This window comes from Hippichthys cyanospilos, chromosome 4, assembly GCF_059441005.1.
Source record: "Hippichthys cyanospilos isolate Australia breed blue-spotted pipefish chromosome 4, RoL_Hcya_1.0, whole genome shotgun sequence".
Classification (NCBI taxonomy): domain Eukaryota; kingdom Metazoa; phylum Chordata; class Actinopteri; order Syngnathiformes; family Syngnathidae; genus Hippichthys; species Hippichthys cyanospilos.
Genome location: NC_142372.1, coordinates 17306733 through 17332115, shown reverse-complemented (window position 1 = coordinate 17332115; position 25383 = coordinate 17306733). Strand labels below are relative to the sequence as shown.

The following is a 25383-nucleotide window of genomic DNA, read 5'->3' as shown; positions in this document are numbered from 1 at the left end:
ACACTCCCCTACACACAAACATTCAACTTACAAACATTCAGCAATACTAGCAGAGTTGCTTGTAAGTCAGATTTAGTATTTAGCACATTTTCTGTGAGACCATTGCTGGCGCTGCCATTGCAAAGAAACACGCCGCCCAGTATGACTTTTCTCTACTGACACTGTAGTGCAGGGTTGCCCAATGAAGTTGTTTTGCAGTGATTTCGCTAAACGAAGTGTAACGTGACCCAAGCAGCAAAGACAAATTTACCGGGCAGTAACTAACTGGGCTGGGCCAGATGTGCTTCAGTATGAAAACTGTACAGTACATGGGGAGAATGTGCTGCATGCCAATCCTCTCCATTTTAATTCAACAGGAAATGTTCGGAAAGGAGAGCAGGAAATATTCTGAGAGGCCAGTCAATTTCCTCAAATAAACTGAATCATAGGGAGAAGTGTATGACACGAACGGGTTTGGTATACTTTTGAGATTCCTCCCAAAAGGATGCTATAAAAACAAGGGTCAACTTTCCTTGTTAGAGCACCTCTGAATGTACTAACCAGCACATGGATTTTTTTTTCTGCTTTACTGACAACTTACAAATTCAGCTTACGAGCGGGCATCCAGAGCGTATTTTGTTTTTATTTAGAGGAGTGTCTGTATTTCCAAATGAAACGTAAATCCATGTTAAACATCCACTCGATTCTGATGCCCCAACAAACGTGATATGCAAATGTGTGTCTATCCAAACCTATGCAATCAAATCTCTCCCATATTTTGATTGAAGATCCCTAATTCATGGGATTTCAGGTCTTTGAAGTCTCTTTCACACACTGATGGTAGTGTATTGGAGGCAACTAGATACAACTTTACTCTGCCGCTTACAGGAGTTGAACAAGCAACTTTTCAAATACTAAACAGTAATGGATTTACCACCTGAGTCATGTTGTCGCCAGAGGGCCAAGTAGATTGATGGCGGCTGTGATTGCCCTGATGGATTTCGTCGTCAGATGGCCCGTTTCCGATCCTTCAGTCAGCACGCTTTGTTCCTTGCGCCTCTTGAAGGAACAACCAGGCTCCTGACGTGTTTGCAATGTGCCTCACAGTCTACACGCTGCCTCAATAAGGCACTGCAGCCATGTGAGAGGTGAGACAAGATGCCAACGTCCAATCCACTTATGGGACTCAACAGCACAAAAGCCTCTGGTTCATGGAAAAGGGGCATGAATTAATAATCATCTAATTGACTCATTCTGGCTGTGACGTTTGTGCTTTCAAACAAGGTGCCGCACTGTCAAACTGTCAGAAGAGCTTTTTTAAAGATGGTTGTTCTGTATCTAATAATTCAGCAGAGTACCCAAAAACATAGGTGTGCATACTCAAGATCAACTGTAGTTCTAAAATATCTCAAATTATTTGCATATTCTCTTCGCCGGTATCGTTTTATTCGCACACGTCAAGAAGCTCAGTCTTCTTCCTGCTCCCTTTTGTCAATGCTCTTTAAATGATATAGTGGTGCAATTCTCTATCTGGTGTCAATGTTGCGGCCATTGGTTGTGACCATCTGTTCATATTGTACGGTAGATATGCGTGTCTAATGTGCAAAACGCCACTCGGATACCGACATCCAACTGTTTTCAACACTCCATCTTCTTCATTTTGACGGTCATTTATTTTCATCCTCCTCTCCGCGAGGGCAAACGGGATACATAGTAGTTGGATGTTAGTCATGGTGCTGGTGATGGCGTTTGACTGGAAGAATCCTAACAGAAAAGCAATTAATGGCCGTGACCATAGACACAGTGTCCAAGCAAGCTTCCTCAGGCCCATCCTACTCTCTGTCTCACAGCATGGTAGAAAGCCATTTGGGGTACCTTCATGGAATCTCTCCAACGCCTCATTGTCAACAATCACTACTGATGCTAATTGACAAGGAATCGTCTTGGATTAAATCCTGCATCCTATTCTCCTAATTATGAGTCTTAACTCATTCTTGTTGCTCATGCCTCTAGCAACCATTTTCAAATCCTGACACTCAACTCTAAAACCGGGCGAAAGAAATGTCTATCAAGTAGAACAGGAACTCAGTATTCACATGAAATAGCAAATTGTCACTTAGTGTTCAGGTGTATGCAAAGATCGAATTGCTAAAATGAATGATTGAAAGTCTTAACTTGAAATGAAGCAGCACCAAATTTAACCTACTCAAGATGCCTTCCTGATGTGCCTGAATGTTGCCATTAAGATTCATGCATTATTCACAGTGAAATTAGGGAATGTGTTCATAAATCCTCTCTCATCTGGTTTCTAGTTCAGCGATGAGTTGTTTTTACCAAATAATGTGGACTAACAACCACTGCTTGCCTTTGTTGTCGCCACAAAAGATTACCAAGGTGGAGAGTACCGCGGTAGTGCTGATGGGGAATTTGGCGAGGGCGGTGCCCTGACTTAGTGGTGGGTTACTGTCAGGAATAGGAGTCTCCTTTTGTTTAACATTCCCATTGTTTATAGGTGGATGTGTTTAATGGGATTGGCTGTGAGTGGACTCGAACAGGGCCTCGGTGACTGATCCTGGTGTCTCTGGGAGATCTAGCAGGCGGCGTTATCCAAAGCCAGGTTCCCCACTGGGTAATCAGCTCAACTCCTCCTGATTGGAGGTGACATTTTAATGTCTGGAGCGAGAGCATGGTCAGCCCCGCTTAACCTGACCCCCTGCCAAACCACCCCACCCTAGCAGTGCCCTCTGTTCTCAATTTGCCCTTCTAGGACTGTACAAATCAGGGCAATTTTAACTCTTTATGGGCTTGTTAGTGGGTAGCAAGGCACTTCCTTATGTTCCACTGTGAATTTGTAGCGCTCCTCATGCTGTCTCTTAGTTCGGGTCCTGTGTAAGCTCCAGCTTAACTGAGCGTTTAAGTGTGATGATTCACTTTGTGCCACTTCTATTTTCTTCTTTCTGTAACGCTGTAAGGAGTTTTAAAATGCTTTGCAGCTGCTCATACGTGAGATTTTGGCCTTCGAGCATGGGATGAGACGTTTAATTTGCATTGTTGTCATTTATGCAGATCATTAACATCACATAAGCTCTGTCAAATTTAATGACTGACATATTTGAGCTGATTATGATTTTGTAAGGTAAGGATTCCATTAGAATATGGTCCTGTGGTTTTATGATGCTACAATTTTGATTGTCATTTGAGCCTATGACAGTGTATGTAATAACATAACATGAGTGGTGCTCTAGCTGGTCCATAAACTGTATAGGCCACTAAAGTAAACGGCATGCGGTCGCCCTGGCAACAAAAGAGGCGTTCATCTTATTACAAGATGTAAAGCTGTAGAATTATTTTGACGCATTTTTTTTAATGTTACGACATATTCATGCTTCAACAAAAGTCCATGCGTAGTATTTCTCAGAACAAAAGGAATAGCTCGAACATGGATGAGAACCGAAGGGGCAATGTTTATGTACTTTGTCTTGATTCGAAAAACTCATGTGGACCGAAAATATGAGATGTGATGAAACCTAAAGCTGCACCCTGTGGTAAACTAACATTTGTATATGATGTTGTCTATGGCTCCGGTGTTAAAAGAAGTATAAAAAGAAGAATTAAATGTGTGTGATATATTGCCCATTTCCCATTAAATGTAGATATGGCACATTTACAAAAGACAGCCCTTCAGCTCTTTACCCTCACTGATATTGATTGACCTGTCTCGTGCTGCCAAGCCTTCAACTCATCCAGACGTCTCCTCTTTATCCCTCTGTGCATGTGTGTCTGCTCAGCAGTGTCCGGCCAGTCGGAACAGCACCAGTCAGATTCCCCGATCCCTAGCAAAAGGCCCTCGTCACGGTCGGAGACCTCAGAGAGCCCGCTGTCCTCAAAGCGCCCCCGGGCAGCTGAAAAGCGAGCTGCGGAGCAGGTGAGCGCCGTAAATCACACAAGTTTAGGACCAGCCATGCATGCCCTTCATAAAAGTCCAAGTTTTTTTTTTTTTTTTTGCTCTCCAATTAGTAAGACCTCATTATCTGCTGAAAACTTTAACTCCAATTAGAAGAAGCAGAACTACTTTGGATGAATTTTCTATTCATCTTGCCGAGCCTTTTCATAGTATTCACTACTTTCTTTTCAACTCTACTCAAAATTATTTTAGCCTCTCTGCTGCAGTCGCATTGCTAATTGTGTATAAGGTGGAAAATCAATAAGGTATTTGACAGATGAGAGCACTTTGAAGTGTGTGCCAAGAGTGAGTGGTTCTCACTATTACACACTTGTCTGCGATCAGAGGAATCTGGTTGCTGGAGGGAAGGGTTGCCTCACCCTACCCTCCTCATCTACAGCTTCTCTTCTCTCACAAAGCCATTTCACCCTATTAACCCTCTGTGAATACATCCCCACCCCTCTCATCTGCTTCTCCATCTCCTTTCACTCAGATGTACCAGTGCCCTTACTGCAAGTTTACCAACACGGACCTGAATCGTCTCAGAATGCACGTGATGACACAGCACTCTGTCCAGCCCATGTTACGCTGCCCGCTGTGCCAGGACATGCTCAACAACAAGATACACCTGCAGTTCCACCTCACGCACCTGCACAGTGTTGCGCCCGACTGTGTCGACAAGCTCATTGCCACAGTAAGTCGATGGCATCATCAGAACGACTTCTCCTATATTCACTGGTTTCAAGTGGATGTTGTGCTCATCGTCAGTTATTCAAAGTGATTTATTGTCATCACGCCGTGACCGGGGAATTTGTAATGCCGGGTTTTTGTTTGTTTTGGCGATGAAAGTCTCATGTTTGAGTCAAACATACCTTTCGGATAAACCGTTCAAGCTTGGTTTCATTAGCCCAAAACCTGTTTTGCCTGATGTGTTTGGGAGAATTTGTTATGGTCAAATAGCACTAAGGTTGAACTTCTTCCCATAATTCACAAAGGCATGTTTGGCACTTATACAACACTACTAATCACCAAACGATAACATACACCCCGACAAGGAAGCACTGCGGTAGTGAGACCTATGACTTTACTCGTCAATGCTGGCGCAAAACCCTTTTTGCCATCTGCAAGCAAGCAAGCAAGCAAGAAAGAAAGAAGAAAAAAGCCTGTGAGAACATCTGAAATGGATTTAGGGTGAATCAGAGGCACTGTAAAAGGTGGCAAGTGTGTGCTGACTCCCATTTAATGTGAGTTTGAAAGAAATGTGAACAACAAAAAATGGCCGTCCCCTCAGAAGTCTCCAAAATTCTGTGATCGATGAAGAACTAAGGTTCAACCGGAACAACAATTGTATAATTAATTAATTTGCTGGCTTCCAAAAACAGACAGACATAAGGGGAGATACTGAGGCCCGTTGTTTAGATTTATGCCAACTGCAGTGTACTGATGCATTGTTCTCTACTGAAAGTAGTCTCCTTGCTTCCAATAATGCTCATCAAAGGGGGAATAAAATTTTATTTGCCCTCTCCTCTTGTAAATCACTGAGCAAATCTTTGTTCTGTTCTATCTTGTATGGCTCAATAGCTGGCCGGACAATCACACAGTAAAACATTGCTTTGTCGTCCGCCTAGCAGTCTTCATCCCCCCATCTCGAAAGTAAATGGCAAGCACATTAGTATGGTAGACTGCAATATTTATTTCTTTTATAGAGGTTGTAATGTACTGAACCACTACAGAATAACATGACAGAAGACCTGTAATAGGAGACACATTGAAGTCAACACATTTTTATAACAAGTAAATGAAGGTGGAAAAGTACTTCATCCTTTACACTCATCTATGGGGAGAAGCATTATTAATTCTGAAAATGTGACTTATTTCACGCCAAGCATGCATGCTGATATGTTCTCACCCACGTTTCATCCTTTCATCATCCAATTGTCTTCAGATCCGGGTTGCTTTAGTTTTGTCTGCTTCTTGGTTTTACTTCTGGACACTCTTTTTTTCTCTCACTTGAGTGTTTGCAAAGTTTTATTGTTTTTTGTTTGTTTGCATAGATTTTCAATAAAAACCTCGTGCTAGTTCGTCATCATATAATTGGTATAAATGTTTAATTATACCCCCCAGCTATTTGGCTACAGCCACTGCTGTTTCCTTAATCGTACCGTGAATTTTCTAATTAAACAAAACATTTTTCACGTTAGGACATACAAGTTGCAACAGGTTTATATCCTCGTGCCGTCCCTCTCAATCTATGCTTCATTATCAGTCTGTGTAAGACTGCAGCAATGAAAATGAGCTTCATTAATTATGGGTCTGGCTGGATGATAGCCATTTTGAACTATGTTTGCCAATTACACTGGCCAATTCAAAACTGACCTCGGGATACTGTGCTCTTTCCTCCAATGGCCTAATAAGGTAGTCTCAAGTCATTTTGCCTTGTTTTTTTGGGGTTTTTTTTGTTTCCTTTCTGCCAGACAAGAGTAGGAGGCTTAGAATGAACAATTGTACCATGTTAATTTTTAATGACGTGTGACATAATTCTCATTATGTGTTTCATGAAAAAAATGTATATAACACTGGTTCATAAGAGTCAATCTGCTAAGGTTAGATTAGATGGAGATGTTTTCAAACTTTAAATGACAAATATATATGTTCTTGTTTTTGTTTTGTTTTTCCACAGGTGACAGCAACCGATGTCCTGCCAGCAAGCATGTTCATACCTGTTCCTGGTCCAGAAAGAGAGTTCCAGAACCCCTCTCATGCTGTTGCCAACGCTGAAGAAACAACAAAACAAGCTGGTTAGTGTCTGCCTTTGTCACCAAAGTTTTTTGTTTTGTTTTTTTTCCCTCAAACAAGTTTTTCAGGGTTCATCTTAAGGAAACATTCAAATCACAGTTAATGTGTTTGCGAATTCAGTGTATACACAATTGTATATGGTCAATCAGAGTTTGACATTTCTCAATTCTTGTTTTCTCCACAGATGCTTTAGCTGCTGATCTTGAGAAGGGAGTTTCACTTCCTACAGAATTACTTGAGGCTCGTAAGTCACCTCAAGAAGATCAACCAACGGAGAAGGATGATGCAACTGGATTTCTTTGTTGGAAGAAAGGCTGTAATCAAGTGTTCAAATCATCCAACTCTCTTCAGATTCACTTCAATGAAGTTCATAACAAAAGGCCTCAGCTACCTGTTTCCGATCGCCACGTCTACAAGTATCGTTGTAACCAATGCAGCTTGGCCTTCAAGACTGTGGAGAAGCTACAGCTCCATTCCCAGTATCATGTGATCCGAGCAGCAACCATGTGTTGCCTCTGTCAGCGGAGCTTCAGAACGCTACAAGCTTTGAAGAAACATTTGGAAACCAGTCACCTGGAGCTTAGTGAAGCAGATATCCAGCAGCTGTATGGGGGCTTATTGATGAACGGTGACATTATGGTCATGGGTGACCCAACGCTCGGCGAAGAACATGGCGGTCTGGGAGAAGATGACAAAGAGGGGGATGAGAGTGACACAGAGGAAAAGCAGAGCCCAACAGGGAGTGACTCTGGCTCACTGCTGGAAGATTCTGGATCTGAACCAAAACGTGCTTTACCATTCAGAAAAGGTCCCAACTTTACCATGGAGAAATTCTTAGATCCATCTCGTCCATTCAAGTGCACTGTCTGCAAAGAGTCGTTCACGCAGAAGAATATTCTGTTGGTTCACTATAACTCTGTCTCCCACCTGCACAAGGTGAAGAGAGCTCTGCAGGAGTCCACCACTGGTCAGCCAGAGCCCACAAGCAGCCCTGACAACAAGCCATTCAAGTGTAGCACTTGTAATGTGGCATATAGCCAGAGTTCCACTTTGGAGATCCATATGCGCTCTGTTCTACACCAAACAAAAGCAAGGGCAGCCAAACTTGAAGCCGCGGGTGGGATAACCAGCTCTGCAAGTGCTACAGCTGGAAGTGGCGGAAGTACGACCACCAACACTTCAACGGCAAGTCCAGGCCCAGCAAGCAACTCAACAACAAACTCGACCAACCATGGCACTTCCGGGTCTCAAACAGCTCAAAATATTCTCGGCGGTAACCACACCTCCCAGAGCCATAGTCATGAAACTAGCAGCTCAGTTAGCAGCCAGTCCTCACCATCAGAGAACAATGACGCAAAAAAGGCTAAATATGCAGAGATGCTCTCTTCACGGGGACAGCACCAGCTTCAGCAGCAACAGCAATTAGCTCACGCTCAAGCCCAAGCTCAGCTCCAGCAAGAACTCCAGCAGCAGGCTGCTCTTCTACAATCCCAGCTCTTTAATCCAGCACTTCTGCAGCACTTCCCCATGACAACTGATGCACTTCTGCCTTTACAACAACAGCAGTTGCTGTTTCCTTTTTATATTCCTGGAGCAGAATTTCAACTAAACCCAGAGATCAACATCAGTAGTTCAGCACTTGGCCTAACAGGAGCAACCACCTCCTCGCTGCTAGAAGATCTCAAGAATTCAGCCCAACAGAGCTGTTTGCAGCAGCAACTGATGCATCACCACCTTCAACAGCAAGCACAACAGCAGCAGCAGCAGCCACCGACGCACTCACAGGGACAGATGGCATTACTGCAACAGAGTGCTTCTCTCCACCAGCAGGTTGAAAAAAAGCAGAAGCCCGCTTCCTCACAAAATGAAAAAGATATTGCGAGAGACAAAGATGCTTCTGAAAGAAATGAGGATGTCAACAAAGATTCAATAGAAAAACTAAAGGAAAGGAAGGACATTCAACACATTGCAACAAATATCAACCAAGACCCTGGCTTACTTCCACCAAGGATTGCTTCCGATGCTCGTGGAAATGCAACCAAAGCCCTGCTTGAAAATTTTGGTTTTGAATTAGTCATTCAGTATAATGAAAATAAGCAGAAGGCCCAGAAAAGGGCAACTGGGCCAACAGGGTCAAGTGGCCCAGGTGGGATCACAAGAGTGGTGGACCCTGTAGAGGGATTGGAGAAACTGGAATGTGAAGCCTGTGGTAAGCTGTTTTCAAATATACTGATTCTTAAGAGCCACCAGGAGCATATCCATCAGGCTTTCTTCCCATTCCGATCCCTTGAGCGATTTGCCAAGGAATACAGAGAGAATTATGATAAATTGTATCCACTGAGACCGCCCACACCAGAGGCTGCTCCAGCTCCTCCACCTCCTCCCCCACCCCCTCCGCCCCAAAGAGCTCCTACGCCAAATATTCCCGTGTCTACAGCCTCACTCACACCTCCAACTGTACCTACTCCACAACCTCCAGTTCCAATGCCACAAATTCCCATGCCAATGGACTTGCCGATCTTTTCACCACTAATGATGCAGCCCATGTCGCTCCAGTCTTTGCCCAGTCAGCTAACTAGTCAGCTACCCTCTGTGGAACCCAGCCTGGCCTCAGACTTGGCCCAGCTCTACCAACAACAGCTCACTCCGGCCATGCTGCAGCAGCAACAGAACAAGAGGCCACGGACACGTATCACAGATGACCAGCTTCGGGTCCTCCGACAATACTTTGATATTAACAATTCACCTAATGAAGATCAGATTAAAGAGATGGCAGATAAATCGGGACTGCAACAAAAAGTCATCAAGCACTGGTTCAGAAATACACTTTTCAAAGAGAGACAACGCAACAAAGACTCGCCGTACAACTTCAATAACCCGCCTACGACAACACTCGACGATACCAAAATTGACTCGAAACCACCTTCCCCTGAACCACAAAAGCAAGACTTCTATGGAAGCAAGAGATCTTCTAGAACTAGGTTTACAGACTACCAGTTGAGAATTTTACAAGATTTCTTTGATGCCAACGCTTATCCTAAGGACGATGAGTTTGAGCAGCTTTCCAACCTTCTGAGCCTCCCAACTCGCGTTATTGTTGTTTGGTTCCAAAATGCTCGGCAAAAGGCCAGAAAGAACTATGAAAATCAGACCGATGGGGGGAAAGACGGCGAGAGACGGGAACTCTCAAACGATCGCTATATTCGCACGTCTAATTTGAACTACCAGTGCAAAAAATGCAATTTGGTTTTCCAGAGAATATTTGACCTCATAAAACATCAAAAGAAATTGTGCTACAAAGATGAAGATGAGGATGGACAGTACGACAGCCACAACGAGGATTCAGTTGATCTTTCCAATGAATGTTACACTCCCTCTGGTTCGTCTTGCCACACCCCAATGCCCTCCTCCTCAAGCCTCTGTCCACTTCCACCGACAACCTCTGCATTCTCACACCTCCCTTCAGCTGATAAGGAGGAGGCGTCACCAGCAACCAGCTCAAACCTCCAAGAGGAAAAGTCGAAAGAGGTACCAGATATATCGGCTGACCCAAATAAAACCTCTATTAAGCAAGAAAATGTGTCCCAATCCCAATCAGAGTCACAAAAGCATCGGCACCAGAGAGAAGAGAATTTGCAAGCTATGTCAAAGACCAACAAGCATTCCTCTTCCTCCTTCACGCAACAACAACTGCAATGTGGTCCATCAGCTTCTCAGACAAGCCAGGCGCCCTCCCAAAGCTCTCACTTGACCCACAACCCCCACATGAGTTCGGCGCCACAACAAATGGCCCAGCAGATCATCCCATACCAGTGTGATCAGTGCAAGATTGGCTTCCCTTCCTTTGAGCACTGGCAGGAGCACCAGCAATTACACTTCCTCTCTGTGCAGAATCAGTTCATCCACCCACAATTCATTGACCGCTCAATGGACATGCCTTTCATGCTATTTGACCCGAGCAATCCTCTCCTGGCTGGTCAGTTACTCTCTGGGGCAATGCCCCAGATCCCCAGCAGCTCTGCCACTTCTCCATCCACCCCCACATCCACAATGAACTCCTTGAAGAGGAAGTTGGAGGAGAAAGCTGGCACAAGCCCAGGAGAGAATGACAGCACAAACAGTGAAGAGCCACATAGAGACAAGCGGCTCAGAACCACCATCACGCCTGAGCAGCTAGAGATTCTTTATCAGAAGTACCTCTTGGATTCTAATCCTACACGTAAGATGCTTGACCACATTGCACATGAGGTGGGGCTGAAGAAGAGAGTTGTACAAGTCTGGTTTCAAAATACTAGAGCACGGGAGAGAAAAGGCCAGTTCAGAGCAGTGGGGCCAGCTCAAGCTCATCGAAGATGCCCCTTTTGCAGAGCTCTTTTCAAAGCAAAAACTGCCCTCGAGGCACACATTCGCTCTCGCCACTGGCACGAGGCCAAACGTGCTGGCTATAATTTAACCCTCTCTGGTATGTTATCTGACCATGAGGGGATCCAAATAAAGTTAGATGCCTTGGAGACGTCAGGCTATTCCCAAATGGCGTCTTCAAATATGGATGGACAAAGCTCATCCATGTCTCCTGTGAATAGAGGAATGGATTCATCTCCCAGGGCTCTTCTGAGTCCTTCTTCAATTAAAGTTGAAGGAATGGAAGATTTTGACAATTCAGCCATGTCTGCCGTGAACCTTAGCTTTGATCAAAACAAACTGGATAATGACGACTGTTCCTCTGTTAATACAGCCATCACGGATACAACTACAGGTGATGAGGCTAATGCTGATAATGACAGTGCTGATGCAAAACACAGCCAGAGTAGCACTGAGTACCTGCCTAAGCCTGGGGGCACGGTCCCCATCCTTGAAAATGATGACCAGATGTCCTCCGGGCTCGTAAGCCCCGCTACAAGCTATTATGCTAAGGACTGTGAAAATGAACACATAATTGACCACAGTGAGACATCGAGCTTGGCAGATCCTTGCTCTCCAAGTCCTGGCGCATCTGGCACCAGGAGCATTGACAGCGGCGATCGGCCCGGTCAAAAACGTTTCCGAACCCAGATGACTAACCTACAACTGAAAGTATTGAAGTCCTGTTTTAATGACTACAGGACTCCTACAATGTTGGAATGTGAGGTGCTTGGTAATGATATTGGACTTCCAAAGAGAGTGGTTCAGGTGTGGTTTCAAAATGCCCGTGCCAAGGAAAAAAAGGCAAAGCTCAACATGGCCAAGCACTTTGGAATCAATCAAACATCTTATGAGGGGCCGAAGACTGAATGCACTTTGTGCGGTGTCAAGTATAGTGCCCGCCTCTCTGTTCGCGATCACATATTCTCCCAGCAGCATATCTCCAAGGTTAAGGATACTATCGGCAGTCAGATTGACAAAGAAAAAGAATACTTTGACCCGGCCACTGTCCGTCAACTTATGGCTCAGCAAGAGATGGACCGCATCAAGAAGGCCAATGAAGTTTTAGGTTTGGCGCAGCAGCAGGCCATGCAGCAACAAGGAATGTTTGATAACCCTGCAATGCAGGCGCTGAATCTCCAGTCAGCCTATTCTAATTTACAAGGCATTCCACCTGTCCTGTTGCCAGGGGTTGGAAGCCCCTCTCTTTCCAGCTTTAACTCCTCTAACTCAGGTACGCATTTATGTTTTGTTCTATTACATTAATCGACGAAAATACTGTCAACCGTTTTCTTGTATAACATAATGCACTGTACAAGAATGTCTTTCAGTTTCAATTCGTATTCCTGTTCTCACGTTCAGTTGAACAAAGTCATGATAGCAGAAGATCCCAGAGCACATTTTCAATCTTGTTACTGTTAACATCTGCTAATATATATTATTTTCAAAGAATTTCTGTATAACGGTAGCAAGGAAATGTGTCCTTTATATATTTATATTGATTTGGCAAGACAACAGCAAAAGTAAATATATATATATATATATATATATATATATATATATATATATATATATATATATATATATATATATATATATCTATATATATATTTATATATATATATATATATATAAAGGTGCTAAAATCCATGTCAAACCGTTGTTATTTGATTGTTATCTTATCTGAACTCGGTTAAAGCCCTTCTGTTTTGTTTTTTGTGTTACCAAACTGCAGCTTTAACTCCCCCGAAACCTTCAAACCTGCTGAACATGCCCGGTGCCAATGTTCCCTCGCCAAGCTTACCCACATCTGGATTGCCCAACAAGCCTCCCTCATCATCATCCCTGTCCACGTCAAGCCCAGCACCGACAAACACATCTGCTTCCCGCTCCAGCCCGACCTCTACATCCAATGCTACTTCTTCAAGCACCCCATCTGTCTCCCGGCCTGAACAACCCAAAGAGCGTGAAGTTGAGAGATTAAGAGATAAGGAAAAACCCAAGGAAAAGATAGAGAAGCCCTCAACCCCGTCATCCACTGGAAGCACCCCTGCCCCTTCTACTTCGGCTGCCAGCGCCAAGAAGGAAAAGCCAGACCCAGCTGTTCCCGCCACCTCTATGCCTACGCCCGGTATGGAGTATGTGGTGGATCCTGCCCAGCTCCAAGCCCTGCAGGCTGCCTTGGCTTCAGACCCTGCAGCCCTTCTCACCAACCAGTTCTTGCCCTACTTCATGCCTGGCTTCTCCCCATACTACACCCCACAGATCCCCGGCGCTCTCCAAGGTGGTTACCTGCAACCGATGTATGGTATGGAAAGTCTCTTCCCCTACAACCCTGCATTGTCACAAGCACTGATGGGCCTGTCTCCAGGGTCCCTGCTGCAGCATTACCAGCAATATCAGCAGAGCTTGCAGGAAGCACTACAGCAGCAGCAGCGGCAGCTTCAGCAGATTCAGCAACCCAAGGCAAGCCAAACACAAGCTCCCCCAAAATCCTCGGGGGATCGGAAAGAACCTGCCAAAGATCCGGTGAAAACAGAGGAGCAAAAGGGCAACCACCACAGTGCATCCCCCACCACACCTTCCACCTCCTCCACTCCAAATAAAGTATGCGCTGAGCAGAATGAGTTGGATGGCAAAGCCGCGGACCCCCATCTAGACCAGTTCATAATCCCCAAGGTGCAGTATAAAGTGGCATGCCGGAAGTGTCAAGCAGTGTTCACCAAGGAAGACGCGGCTATTACCCACCTTAAGTCTAACTGTTTTTTCGGTCAGTCTGTGGCAAACCTGCAAGAGATGTTGCTGCGTGTCCCCAGCGGCGTAGGCGCAGGGGCTGGAAGTCTCTATGACTGCCTGGCTTGTGACACTACGTTGGATGGGGAAAAAGCGCTCAGTCAACATCTGGAATCAGCTTTGCACAAACACAGAACAATCAAGCGATCAGCCAGAAATGCCAAAGAGCACGCTACTAGTTTGTTACCTCACTCTTCAGCCTGCTTCCCCACTCCTAACACCACATCTACCTCGCAGTCTGCCACTCATCCCATCAGCAGCCCTACTCCGCCGCCAACGACGTCAGCCGCCATGCCATCTTCTGCCATGTCCAGCCCCCTTTGCTCCTCCTCGTCTTTGTCCTCCTCCTCCTCCAATGCTCAGCTCAACGCCACAGCTGCCAGCAAAGCCTGGCCCCAGGCCCCTTTCTCCAGAGCTTTAGTCGGCAAGCCCAATGCCAGTCCCTCCTATGCTTCCTCCCTGTTTCCGCCAGTGTCCTCACCCTCAACGGTTACCTCAAGTTCATTGAGCACCTCAGGAGTTCAGACCTCGATACCAACAGACGTCTTTACCGACGAGTCTGACTCTGACAACAGTCAGAAGTCGGCAGACAGATTGGGCAGGACGGCAGACGAGCCGCAGCAACCTGGCTTTGTCAAAAACAGTAGTACTTGTAGTAGTAATCTCGCTAGTGTAGGAACAGACTCCATCAGATTGTAAAAGAGCTTTCGGTGATGGACAATGTTTAAAAAAAAAAAGACAAAAATGGCAAAAAAAATCACAAATGGAAAAAACAGAAAAAGCAGCAATGTTAAATGCGTTAAAGTTATACAAACCAATTTCAGAGGAAAAAAAAAGATGTAAAGACTTACTGCAATTCCAAAGCTTGTAACCAAAAACTTTAATGTTAGTGGATTGTTTTCCCATATCAACATGCTGGTTTCCATTTTCTTTTGTTTTTATTCAACTGAAACACATGCATATTAATAATATATAAGAGCAAAGATTGATGCAGAGGAATGCTGACAAATGACCCAAGAAACCCGTTGAGAAATTTGGATTTAAAAAAAAAAACAAAAAAACTTTTGTTTAGTAGTATTTAACAACACACTCACAAAAAGCCAGTATGTACTGTATGGGAGAATAGTCTGGTCCATGTCCTTGCTATTTAAGCATTCAGAAACCAATGGCTTGCGAAGGTAAAATAATAATGTATTGTCTTTTTTATTCTCAGGTCAATGGCTCGCAAATGTTTTGTTCTGTTACACAAGTCCATGTTTTACACGCTTGCTTCTGTCATACATTGATTTGCCACAACATCTCAATTAGAACGCGTATTGATAAGGCATTTTTCCGGGCGCTAAAATGGCAGTTGATTGGCTTGAGTTTTAACTCCTAAAAAAAAGATTCGATGAAGAAGAACTGTCATCCATTCGTACTAAGACAAAGAGCATTGCGGACATAACAATGGGCCATGAATATTTTAGATTTAAAAGCGAAAGAAAACAACTCACTGTATTTATACAAATTTCTAACATTTTGGGTGGTATGTAGATTGCTGGATTGAAAATTCATTGAAGCAGTATGGTAGCCTGAAAAAAACTTGTGTACATTTAGCTTTCGTATTGTCCAACTTTAAGACACTTCATTTGACGTTGTCTTGATCATTCCGATAGATTAGATGATGGGCAGGTAATTTATCCAAATAATATTTGTCTTATTCGCAACCTTCTTGGGAAGTATTCATCCAGATTCCCTTCCTGACAAGGAAGGAACCGCTTTAAGCGATATTTAAAAGACATGGGTCAGTTGGTACTGCATCAACTGGATGAAAACTAGGTGATATGTTAAAATTCTAATTTTATTTAAAAAAAATGTTGTTACCTTCGTGCACTTATTACTGTCTGAGTCCCATTTCTCAATCTGCGTGTTCTTATCTTCGCACTTATTTCCCTTGTCCTGTATTTGTCGATGCGACGCAGGTCCTCCGATGTCCATGTAGTGTGGCTACATTTTTTTTTCTTGTCATTCATGATAATGAAAAAAGAATACTAATAATAATTCTCACGCTTTAAGACTAAAAGAAAATCCAAAGACTGAACACTTTTCACCATTGGTGCATAACGATGAGAAAAAGAGGCTTCTTTATACTTGATAATTTGTTGCTGTTTTTAGAGGAAAGAAAACAAAGTTTTAAAAGACAAAGGAGTACGCATCAGAGTTGCCGTTTTTGCTTCCTTGCAAGCAAACTGGTGGCTTTTTTACGTAAATACCAAAAACCAAATAGGGCCCTCGTCCTTGCATTGTGGAGTAGCACCATTACAGAGCCATTGCAGTTTGTAAGATAGTTATGAACCTTTTTTTGACACATTCAAATGTCCGTTTTTGTTTTTGGGTTTTTTTTTTGTTTTTTTTAAGATCATGTGTTAAGTCTGGTCTTCAAGGACGTACGTTTTGCTGCTAATGTAGAATTTTGAAAGAAAGAAAAACAAATCTTAGATGCATGCTCATTTTGCTTTTGGCAAAGCTTTAACAAAAACAAACAATAAACCAATTTCTTGCCTCTCCGCAACACCTTTTTTGTTTCTTGTTGCAAAAACGGAACTTTGAAGACTGTGAATATGTATGTTCCAAAGGACATTTTGGTGATTTTTCTTTTTTGGACAGACCAATGTTTTGAAGCCAATGACGTTTGTGAAGAACAGTGCATTCCAAATACCACAATGTTGTTTTCTTTGTTATGACACAAGGACTGATCTTATGTCATTTCAATTCTTTTAGCTGTCATAATCTATTTTCACTCAATTTTTCCGCTGTTGTGTAATTTTTAGTGAAAGATCAACTTGTGCAGGCACGGAACACTCCATCCAGTCGAATTCGTTGCTTACGTGTTAAGCAAGTAATGGTGGTTACCAAAAAAGTGTATATAATACATCTGGTACTGATGTGTCGCCTAGGTTTTAATCATATTTTTGCCAGTCAACATAAAACTAGTTTCAACGGCAAATGATAGCTTTTTAACTGAGGTGCGATTGCCCCCCACCCCCACCCCACCCCTCCTTGCAGGGAAATCCATCGATGACTTGTCCCATGTGTAAGCAGGGTGCCACTTTTACACATAAATTACAGGTCTTGAGGGGCATCTTCATTCCAAAGCATTCTTTCTGGTCGCTAGGAGGTTTTTTTTGGAGATGTCCCTTGGTTCAAACGACTAGGAGGCTTTCGTGTCCCAAAGAAGTCACCCTACTTCATCGTATCACAATGGAAAATGATGTGCATAGGTACCCCCTCCCTTTCACTGATAACAAACAAAAATGTATATTTTTTCAACCAAAACCAAGACTTATTTAAATTTGTGAAAAACCTTTCTTGACCAATATTGTACAGCCAATTTATATAGATATATGTATACGCCCCAATAATCTTTGCCTTTTTCGTGTTGATACCATAGCATGTTGTTAAGATCAAAGATTGAGTCTGCAAGCTAGCCACCGCTCCAAAATTCAGTTCCCCTGATATCGTGTTCTTTCTTAATTTATATTTTTTGCATTAAATATATTTTAATTTCCCTATAATGTCAAACATATATTTTAATTTTCTTATTTGTATTTGTATGTTTTGTGGTTTCTGTATATTATTTTTAATCATAAATTAACACTAGCTTTGAATTAATTCTTTGAAATTTGGAAAACACAAATAATTCCTGGTCACTTTATTATTATTTTTTTTGTGTGATATGTATAATTTTTTCAAAGCTATTTCCAATCTACCTTATTTCCCAAGTTCAAATGAAATCATCTTGGCTCTCTCAGAGAGGAAGTTACAATCCCTACATCAGATACACCCAGCATAGCGCTATGTGAATTAGAATGTGTGTGCACGCGCATGTTTTTCATAAGAGCCAGTTAATTTTTTTGTGTTACACATCAAAACAAACTGGACCGCAATTCTGAGTAATTGAGGAAATCAAATGATTAAAGAGACTGTGATAGCTTTTACTTCGATTGATCCTATGAATGTGGCCAAAGCGTTAGGCAGTTAACAAAAGGAACATTTGTACACAACCCCCCCTAAAAAAATGTGTATATTTTATTGAAATGTTACTGTGGATGTCTGTCTCCACAAAACTTACATTGGGATACTTGATGGATATTCAGAAGCGACAGGCTTATGCCGTAGTCATCTTTGCCCACTGTGAAAAGGAGTGCGTACCAGGACACAGATAAAAAATATATTTAAAACGAGTCATCACTTTTTGTTTGTTTCTAAGATGAAGAAGGACTGAAGAAAAAAAAAACACACACAAAAAAAAACTAAGACTCTGGGAAGCTTTGGAGCTCTTGTCAGGAGGACACGAGAGGCTGTGGGGCACACCAAAACTGGGCATGGGAGCCGAGGGCAGGCTCCAAAACAGCTTTAAATACCTCCTCCTTATCCGATTAGTGACAACGAGAATGGACTCTGGAACTGACAGACGATGTGTGACAGACAGACAGAGAGAAAGAGAGAGAACTGAATCTTAACTCCAGCTGCTCTTTCCTCTTTTCTTTCTCCCCATCTGCCACCGCTTCTGCCCCTCTGATGGACGTTTCCCCAAATTTCAGGACAGGACGGACAGAGACGCTCGCCTCTTTCCCTTCCTCCACTTTGCTACCTGTCTCCCTTTTCCCTCCGCTTGTCTTTGGTAGACAAGTCACACGGCAGCTCGCCCCGCTCTCTGTTGGTTATGTTGTTAAAGAAAAAAAAAGAGAAATTAACAGCAGAGTGCGGGGTCGGGTTCTCCAAACTGTCTTTTTTTTTTTTTTTTTTTAAAGAGACAGTTGTACTCTTAAAGAAAAGCGTATTAACCAAAATCAACAACCAAACTGATAACCAAACAACCATCTGCTCCAACTTCAAAGATGAACTGTTACTTGGGGCGATCTGTTCCTTTTGTGACTTCTGGTGCCACAGATTTTTTTTTTAAACCTTTTAGACTTTTTGTTTGTTCGTTTCCTTAAATGACTCCTCGTTTGAGCCTCATAAGCATGGCTCTGGGGCTCCAGGCAGCCCATCTGAGGGTAGAAAAAAACAGCCTTGCAATGTACAAAAAGAGCAAGTTAAACCAAAAATGTTGTTCTTGATGTCTTTTCTATACTGTAGTCTTGTTAGCTTTTTTGTTACTGTAATTATATGATGAAGATTTCCAGACTGTACCAAATGACATGGAAACTGACACACATACAAACCACATGGAACTTCAGACTTTTAAAAAAAACTTTTGTCACAAAACCTTGTTGTCCTAGTTAAGTTGATTGTAGATGTTAATTGAATATACTCCTTTGAAAATATTTCATCAAGTATGTTTCTTGCTCATTGTGATACATTAAAATAAGTATGAGCATAGACCCTGTGGAGTTTGGACTCATTCTTCTCTGTTCCGATGAAATGCCTGAATACAAAGATTCACACCTCTGAATTGACAAAAAGACAATACTGCTATAGGATGGAAATATACATTCCATTCACATTTAAGACACTTTATCCTTTGTGTCATAGTCACTCAAGGGACAAAACATTGGGGACACTTCATTCTTACGAGATCCAAAACAGGATCCTCGATTTTGCCTTTACAATGATAATGTTCCCTTTTGATTAACAAGATGCTGATGCATGTGCCTTGATGGTCTACAGTGGATGCATTTTTTTATTATTTAATACAGCTCTTCAACCTTCCAAAAAGCAAAATGTGTATGTGTACCTATTGAAGTATTTAGTGAGCGTTAAATACAGTAATATGTAGATACTTAGATGTGAATTTAAAAAATAAATCAGCAGACAGAACACAAGCTGATCAGTTTCAGTACAAATGACCAAGTAATTTTCTGGACCTAAAGACATTTCTAATCTTGCTTGTGGTTTCAAGACGGCGGTATGCGCTCCATCTTAAAGGCTATCAGCATCCATAATTGCTGAAGCTAGCAAGGCTAACCCCAACTCTCATCCAAAATATTTTTTTGTACGAATTGAGCATCTGTAAATGAAAACGAGATCAACAAAAACGTAAGTCATTTTTCATTTTCAAGCCAGGAACATCAACAGCAGCGTAATAAAGTAGAACCACCAATTAGTCGACTAATTGGCTTGACCCTAGCGCAGGCTAGTATCCATCGACTTAAATATTTAATTGCTGGTATCTTTTATCATGTACTTTCCAATTATTTATTTATTGTATCTGCTTTTTCGACATTGACTTGCCACCATTGTGTCCATATAATCTAGTCAACCAATGTAAAAAAAAAAAAAAAAAAATCATTGCTAAACGCATGATTGAATTTAATAAAGCAGATCACCTCAGGAGCCAAATGAAAGACCTCCACTCATAGCAGACCTGGTTTGACAGATTTTTTTCTTTTTTGTGCGTGTGTGAAAACTGATAAAAAAAATTTCAAAAAGAGGGTTACAAGGAAACTTAAACCCTCCAAAGGAGGCCATCCTTTCTTAAGCAACAAGCAAGATTCACTGGCCATGTTGAGCCAATTAACACACAAGGGCACATCCCGAATGAATTAAAAACACCCTAATCTGATCTGTGTGAAAAGCAAGGCCATTTCCTTCACAGGCCAGGACCAGATGGCACTCTCACTGTGATAGTGCATTGAAACAGGCCAGACCAAGTCACACAGTGTGAAATTGGGTTAGCGCCTTGGTCTAACTCAGGCCTTGGGCAATGTCAGGAGAATAGCCTACCTCTGTAATACTTGTCCCCATATTTAATTATGATTATCTCTATGTCTCAGTAAGGCATTCATTGTATCCAAGCGATGGGGCATATGGTTTCCACCTTTCAGCTGTCTTTTCTTACAGAAAAAAAAATAAATAAAAATGAAATACTATTTTTTAAAAAACCTGAAATGCAATAAAGACAAGCATGGCTATTTTGGATGGTCTGACTGTGTCGGTATTCCAAACAATGACAGATGTCACGTTGCAGTGTTGAACTCTTCACTGGGCACTCAGTGGGAATTGGGATGAGAATTGATTTTGCACTGCATTAAATATAGCGAGTCAGTTTTTTATCAATTCAATTAATCAATTGTTTTATGGAAGAAAAAGGGAGAATAAACAAGTAGATTAGCATCCACTCTGTTTTAGGTCTTTGATTATATCTGTAAACAAAATGTATGAGCCCACAAACCCAAATGAACAAAAACATGAGCTCTGATGCACCAATTCAGACTTCAGAACCTATGACATCTAAAATACTTGGTGGTATGGTAATAGTGGTTGGGTAACAAAACATGCAACGTTGACATTGTCTCCTGTAACCTATCACTGAACACATTCATCTAACAAAATCCAGGGCTATCTTCTGTGACAAATTCATCTATCCCGGCATGGGTCAGTTTATTCTTCCCTGCCTCCGCGAGAGAGGTTTGGGGTAGACTGGAGTGAGTACAGCCAGCCTCCGAACCATCAGACTCGATCTTTCGCTGTGGTCAGCGAAATAAAATCAACGAGAAGCACTCTGTTCATGTTTTTTTTGTTCATCTGCTCCTTCTAATCAAATTAATTTAAGATTGTTTGACCTTGGCAAAGGATTGGTTAAAAAAAAACAATTGAAATGCTGGCATAACATAGCCGACCTCATTTCACATCATGTTTTTAAAGCTTATACATAGTTTAGGTTAGAGTTTTATCCAATCAGAATTCAGCTAACTTGTGTCGCCATGCTGTATGAAATCTGCCCGAGAGGCCTTTAGAATCAACGAGCGTCTGTGCAATGTAAGTGAACGGGCGCATATAATTGATAGATATTTGTGAAAGCCAATTAGATCACAACATGGCAACAGGAAGGCCAGTGATTGGATGAGAGGCAGCGTTATGCAGACAGTGTAGCTTGGTTGATCTGCATTAAAGGCGTAAGCCATTAATGGCTTATGCCAGGAAACCTTTAGCAGAAAAATCAAATCTATCTGATGCATAGGTGTGCTTCTGTGTTTGATTTCTCCAGCCGTGGTGTCATAAACGATTGTATTATGAGGGGACTAAGAAGGACATCGCTGAAGGCCCAAGTGTGAAATGCACAGACCGCCACTGCGTTCCTTCCATGTCAAAAGTTGATAGTTCGCTAAGATTTTCTGTGGAGTGTGACCTAAAGGTCCTTTCTGGACCATGAAGTATTCTCCACAAGCATCCCAGCATCCTGGTGAAGATGACCACGGAGAACAGAAATTTGTCAAGTCTAAAGCTTGAGCTAAAACAATAGTTCAGTATATGGTGGATGAATGGTGAATAAATATATACCACTGGTGACTGAGCACAGTCTCACATTTCTCGACTGCAACACAAGCAAGACATTAGTTTTCAAAGAAACACATTGTTAGTCCCCAGTTGTGCTGTTGGAATGAGTGGCAGGTAAACTCACATCCCTCAGGATCCATGCTGGGAAGGTGTGCAGCCTGTCATAGCAGGCTTAGAGCTCTGCTGCAGCATTTCCCGTCTCTTTAACACAGGATCAAATGTCACCGTATTCGCAGCACCTTCTGGTTCTGTTTAACAGGAAATGAGGTCCATCAGAAGAAGTCCGACCAAAACTGAGTCAAAATGGGCCCTGACAGGCAGAAATATTAGCCTGTGACGGCAGTCGGTAATTGAATGATCAGCTCCCCCCATCACTCATAATGAAGAGAATATGTGCGGGGAATGCATTTGTCCTTCTTTATCCTTTATCGGCCCTTTTTCTCGTCCTGTTACCTTACTCTTAGCCCTTAAAAATTAAATGCTGGAGCAGGAATGGGAGAGAATATTCCTCAACTTCAAAGTGCCTTTCCTGTCATTTCTGTAACCTCAATGTGACGACGCATTGGAAAAGCTTCTAGTGCGCGCCGGTCGTAAGTGTGTCCCCCTTGAAACAAGGCCGTGCTGACAGTGTTGTGGGAGCGTGAGTGCAAGTACATGAGAGATCAATTATTACACCTCATTCTGCTCCCATATGCAAAATGATAATGGGTGTACCATGTCAGACTCGAACCATCAGGTGGTGTATCCTTTCACCATAAATGTGTTTCACAGATTGTCTGAGAAGAGTCTGTTAAATCCCTTTGGATGTTAAAGCTGAAGGGAAAGAATTTGGCTTCTCCTTGATCTGTCTTCAAATGTCCCTCGGTGGACATGATTTAAGACTAATAAAACAGCAGAAAGAGGTGGAGGGGAATCAGCGTGATGTCACATTACACATGTAAACACTATTTTCATACGAGATTTTTTTTTAATTGAAATAAAATTAGTCTTGGTTTTCCTGTGTGCCTCTGTGGTTGCGCCTTTATTCGGGCCATGGCTGGGGCGTTGTTATTAGGGAAGCGAGAGGCACAGCTTGAAGGTGCAGCATCATATTTCACATAGGATGTGAACTCTGAGACAGATTCCTAATACAATAAGTGCTTTGAGACTTGTTCGTATATGGCTATTTCTCAGGCTTTTGGGGCTTTTTGTGTTTTGCAAAAACCTAACCAAAATCATTTGGAGTGTATTGCTGCTGGAATGCCTGTCAGCCTGCATGGGCCCATGACCCTGAGCTGGCTGCTATAATGATCGGAAGATGAAAGAGCCAGACCCATTCCCAGGCTGCCCTGTTAGGGGGTGCAAGCCTGTGAAATGGAGAGATAATAGAGACCAGGTGGACTGTAGATGCCTTAGACACTCCTCAGTCATTCCGAGAGTTTCCCTCAGTGAGATGGATGGCAAACCACCACCCAACAGAGTGGCTCGTCATGTGATTCCGAGAACCTGCAGTAGGCTCAAGTTTTTTAGAGGAAAGTTATTCAATTGGTGTTTTATCCAATGGAACTGGCTTTTTTGGAGTTCAAATACAATCTTTTTTTTTTTTAAACTGGGTCATAAATTCTATGACGCTGTTTGAAAATGCTGCCCTTATGGTTTTGTGCACAATACAACACAAATACACACACACAAATACACACACATACATGCACACACACACACACATCTTTTCTGTGACTGATACACTAGTTCCTGGACGTATGTGACAGTGTATATATATCCTGTATATGCAGGATAGCAGTGTGACGTTTCTCATCTAACCTTCAGGTCCGTTGCTTGTCAGACAGACAGACAGACAGACAGACAGACAGACAGACAGACAGACAGATAGATAGATAGATAGATAGATAGATAGATAGATAGATAGATAGATAGATAGATAGATAGATAGATAGATAGATAGATAGATAGATAGATAGATAGATAGATAGATAGATAGACAAACAGACACACACACACAGACAGGCAGACAGTTCATCCTAAAAAGTGTTTATGCGTCAAAGCTATGAGTTACTATTTGTGCCAAAATTATGTAAGAGTGCGTGTGTGTAATACCATGAACAGAATCATTTTTTTGTGCGTATAAAAATTTATCATGTGTACAGATATGTTTTTATGTGCAAAACTGTTGACGTGCAGCCATTCTGCCATTTTTTTGTAGTTTTTGGATAGAACTACAAAAATAGCTGAATGGTTGATGATGCAAAGCGACGTAACCTTGTTTCCGAAACCCATTTTTGCACTTCAAGAGCTTTTTTTTTTTCAGAGTTGTTTTTTTTCCCCTCCCGGTATAACACATTACGCCTATGTAATTTGTGAGACAATTTTAAACCTTTGCGTAGTATTGCTGGTACCAATGAACGCCACCCACAGGTATTGACAGGCCCCATAAATCTACTGTACTGTATCGAAACCATTCGTTCTAACACCCTCTCTTGGTGGAAAGTTAATCCCACCGTCAGAGGGAGTTTCCAAGTCACACGGGATAACATTGTTAATGCATTATTCCTCTCATATTGACACAGAGTGTCTTGGAATTAGGGTCTAGCATCCACATGCGGATGTTCCTGATTCGTTCGTAACTCGGACAAAAACAGCAATCCACCCAGCTCAGTTGCAAGGTAACATGTTTTTAACCTACCATTGCCAGCTACGAGGAACACGCTGTGACAGAAGCACGCGGATGCCAAACAGACCTGCTAAAGTGCTCAAGATTGATCCAAAGAGACGAATTTCAGTTCTTAATCTTTGGCTGCAATGCCATTACGTGCAATGGAGGAGGTTTTATGCAGGTGCAACCAATATGGAGCGATAGGCGCTTCAACTCCAGTTAAGGACCGCCTCAAGATTTAGCCTGCTAAAAACAACTTGCAGTATTGGATGTGTCAAGTGTCTTTAGCTGATTCAAACGTGTACCTTGCACAATTTATTCCAATTGGACATTGTAATAAAGTGACAGAAACGTATTCCCAGCATCAGCCAGTTTAGTTTTACACATGCATCCAAATTTGGTCAACAACAAGATACTGCAAGTGTAAGAGTCAAAAGTGGAAACTAATTTTAACTGCTATAAACACATTTTAGCGATGCTTACAAGACCTCTGTTGTCAACACATTGCTCAGTGGAAGCCCAGTACAAAGTGATGTGAATTTTTGTGGGAAATATATAC

At 42.4% G+C, this 25383-nt stretch overlaps 1 protein-coding gene across 1 annotated transcript in view; it reads left to right on the top strand.

Moving 5' to 3' along the window:
* Positions 1-19278, top strand: part of zfhx3b (zinc finger homeobox 3b) — a 154735-nt gene extending 135457 nt beyond the window's left edge. Inside the window, exons 7-11 of the mRNA XM_088412590.1 lie at positions 3768-3904; positions 4416-4616; positions 6603-6720; positions 6903-12353; positions 12855-19278. Of these exons, the coding sequence (XP_088268716.1) occupies positions 3768-3904; positions 4416-4616; positions 6603-6720; positions 6903-12353; positions 12855-14611 (7664 nt within the window). The 3' untranslated portion in view covers positions 14612-19278. The remainder of the gene's footprint in view (positions 1-3767; positions 3905-4415; positions 4617-6602; positions 6721-6902; positions 12354-12854) is intronic.
* The last annotated feature ends 6105 nt before the right edge of the window (positions 19279-25383 follow it).